Source organism: Aplysia californica, unplaced genomic scaffold (genome assembly GCF_000002075.1).
Source record: "Aplysia californica isolate F4 #8 unplaced genomic scaffold, AplCal3.0 scaffold00828, whole genome shotgun sequence".
Classification (NCBI taxonomy): domain Eukaryota; kingdom Metazoa; phylum Mollusca; class Gastropoda; order Aplysiida; family Aplysiidae; genus Aplysia; species Aplysia californica.
In genome coordinates, this window is record NW_004798098.1 from 210,744 (window position 1) to 213,610 (window position 2,867).

General features: G+C 42.7%; 1 protein-coding gene across 1 annotated transcript in view; it reads right to left on the reverse strand.

Moving 5' to 3' along the window:
* Window positions 1-484: 484 nt before the first annotated feature.
* Window positions 485-2,867, reverse strand: part of LOC106013368 (actin, cytoplasmic) — an 11,969-nt gene continuing 9,586 nt past the window's right edge. The window contains exon 2 of the mRNA XM_013088898.1: window positions 485-1,992. Coding sequence (XP_012944352.1) covers window positions 988-1,992 — 1,005 coding nt within the window. The 3' untranslated portion in view covers window positions 485-987. The remainder of the gene's footprint in view (window positions 1,993-2,867) is intronic.

The window sequence follows — 2,867 nt, forward strand, 5'->3', positions numbered from 1 at the left end:
AGCAATTTCTCTAAAGTATACAAAATGATAAACAAACAAGCAAGCCTTCATTTTGCATTTTTGTGACCACGAATAACTTTCTTTGTATACTCAGTTCCTGTCTGGAATGTCTTATATGAAATCAGTTGTTCTACATAACTTACTATGCTCAGTTTTTGTGCGAATAGTTGCAATCATGTTTATGCGAAGACATTTCCAGACCCTTCTGAACTCTACATTAGGTCCGATGTGAGTCAGAAAATGGTCGCTATGAAGTTAAGTAGAATTACAACATAAAATGTTATTTTATCTTTCACATATAAAGATAAGAAAGTAAAAACAAAACAAAACAAAGTCAAAGTTAAAAAAAAATTGGTTTCGGTCTCATGATGTATATCGAGGTTTCATTTAGGCCACTATGACCAAGATTTTAGGATTTGGGGAAAAAGACAGATATTTTTAAAATATCTGAACGTCATCTAAAGGAGATTTTCAAAACATCACGATCAGAAAGGGTTTTTTTAATAGGTAGAACACAGCAGCTTTCAACAAAGCAAAACAAAAAGTAGAAGTTCGTAGCACTCCCCAGGCAGTAAAGTAGATGGCAGTCAATGTTGAATTCACAAATACAGCGTCCTGTACAGGGGCCGAAAAGCCCGACATCAAAGGAGAACGTTTCTTCTAGATGTTTCATTTCACTTGCATGTGTAGTGATTGGCTTACTATGAATGTTTGCTGGGGCCCTTTACTAATGATAAACATTTTTCATCTGATGAGTAACTTGTCGGCCAGCCAATACATTGCTACGTTGTCCGTCTGTCGTTGATGCCAGAGGAAAAGATGTCCAGCAATAATTAATTGTTCGAAGATATCTCCAGGTAAAATATAGACCAGAAATGGACAACATGTTCGTAAAAGTGGACATAGCTAAGGAAATATAGCGCATAGTTAAAATAGTTTGCCCTATGCTCTAAAACATGGGACAGACTGCTCCTTGCAGAATATAAACTAGAAACATTTTCTGTGCACAATGGCCGGGCCGGACTCATCGTACTCTTGCTTGGAGATCCACATCTGTTGGAAGGTGGACAGGGAGGCAAGGATGGAGCCACCGATCCATACGGAGTATTTCCTCTCTGGTGGGGCAATGATCTTGATCTTCATTGTGGGAGGAGCGAGAGCTGTGATCTCCTTCTGCATGCGGTCAGCAATACCAGGGTACATGGTGGATCCTCCTGAGAGGACAGTGTTGGCGTAGAGGTCCTTACGGATGTCCACGTCGCACTTCATGATGGAGTTGTAAGTGGTCTCGTGGACACCAGCAGATTCCATACCCAGGAAGGATGGCTGGAACATGGCCTCGGGACACCTGAAACGCTCGTTACCAATTGTGATGACTTGGCCGTCGGGAAGCTCATAGCTCTTCTCCAGGGAAGAGGATGAGGCAGCGGTCTGCATCTCCTGCTCGAAGTCAAGGGCGACGTAGCACAGCTTCTCCTTGATGTCACGGACGATTTCTCTTTCGGCAGTGGTGGTGAAGCTGTAACCCCTCTCGGTCAGGATCTTCATGAGGTAGTCGGTGAGATCACGGCCAGCGAGATCCAATCTCATGATGGCGTGGGGAAGGGCATAACCCTCGTAGATGGGGACAGTGTGGGTGACACCATCACCAGAGTCCAACACAATACCTGTGGTACGACCAGAAGCGTACAGGGACAGGACAGCCTGAATAGCCACGTACATGGCTGGTGAGTTGAAGGTTTCGAACATAATCTGTGTCATCTTCTCTCTGTTGGCTTTGGGGTTGAGGGGAGCCTCTGTAAGAAGGACAGGGTGCTCTTCAGGGGCAACACGCAGCTCATTGTAGAAGGTGTGATGCCAGATCTTCTCCATGTCGTCCCAGTTGGTGACAATACCGTGCTCAATAGGGTATTTGAGAGTGAGGATACCTCTCTTGGACTGAGCCTCGTCTCCGACATAGCTGTCCTTCTGGCCCATACCAACCATCACACCCTGAAGAGAAGGGGAAACATAAAACAGTGTGTTAAAAAGTAATTATGAATTGCATTGTCCAGCAAAGATCAACAGACACAACACAGCTGTTGCCAAGAGATTCATTTCATTTTGTTTTACCATGCCTTGCTCTTTTTCCTTTTTCCTTTTTTCCTTTAAAAAGTCAAAATACACGTACCTTTCCTAAGTCGTGCAAGTCAACGATCAATATAATGACTTTAACGGAAGCAAATACACATATATTTAAGAATGTTCAGTGGTTCAATACAGAGGCTAAGTAACATAAAATGCTGGTTAGGGACCCTTTGAAGAAGTATCTCTCCATCTTGATTCCCTGTTGTTTATTTCAACCTGTTTAGTGCACTCTGCACGTTGCTATATATAGTGTGCATTTGCCCCCTATGACCTCTTTTAGTTTCAGTAAGAGTTTTACAGCACATTTAACTCAATTAAGTTACATGAGTGCCGAGGACCAGATGTGTTACAGAAGAATAACATGCACAAAAAAGGAGGAGGAGAAAGATGAACGATCGATGATTGATAGGGAAGACGAAGAAAACCATCCCAGATTCTCTGCCAACTACCCACTGTAATCTTCAAGGAACTCAGAACCCTATATATTTCGGTTGTAGTAATGTCATCTCTAAAGTATTATCAAGGAATGAAGATGAGTGAGCCCATACAAGCAGTGTGTAAACGTGTTTTCTTTTTGTTTGTTTTTTGTTTTTGCAACGTGACATTTAATTTATGGAGCGTGTCATGAGCAAACCAAAACTTGTAATAATTATGATAGGCTGCCTAACTTAATTGTTACACGTAAGAAGCGGTTGCATACATAATCCCCCCCCCCACCCCATTTCCCCTCTGCTTGCCTC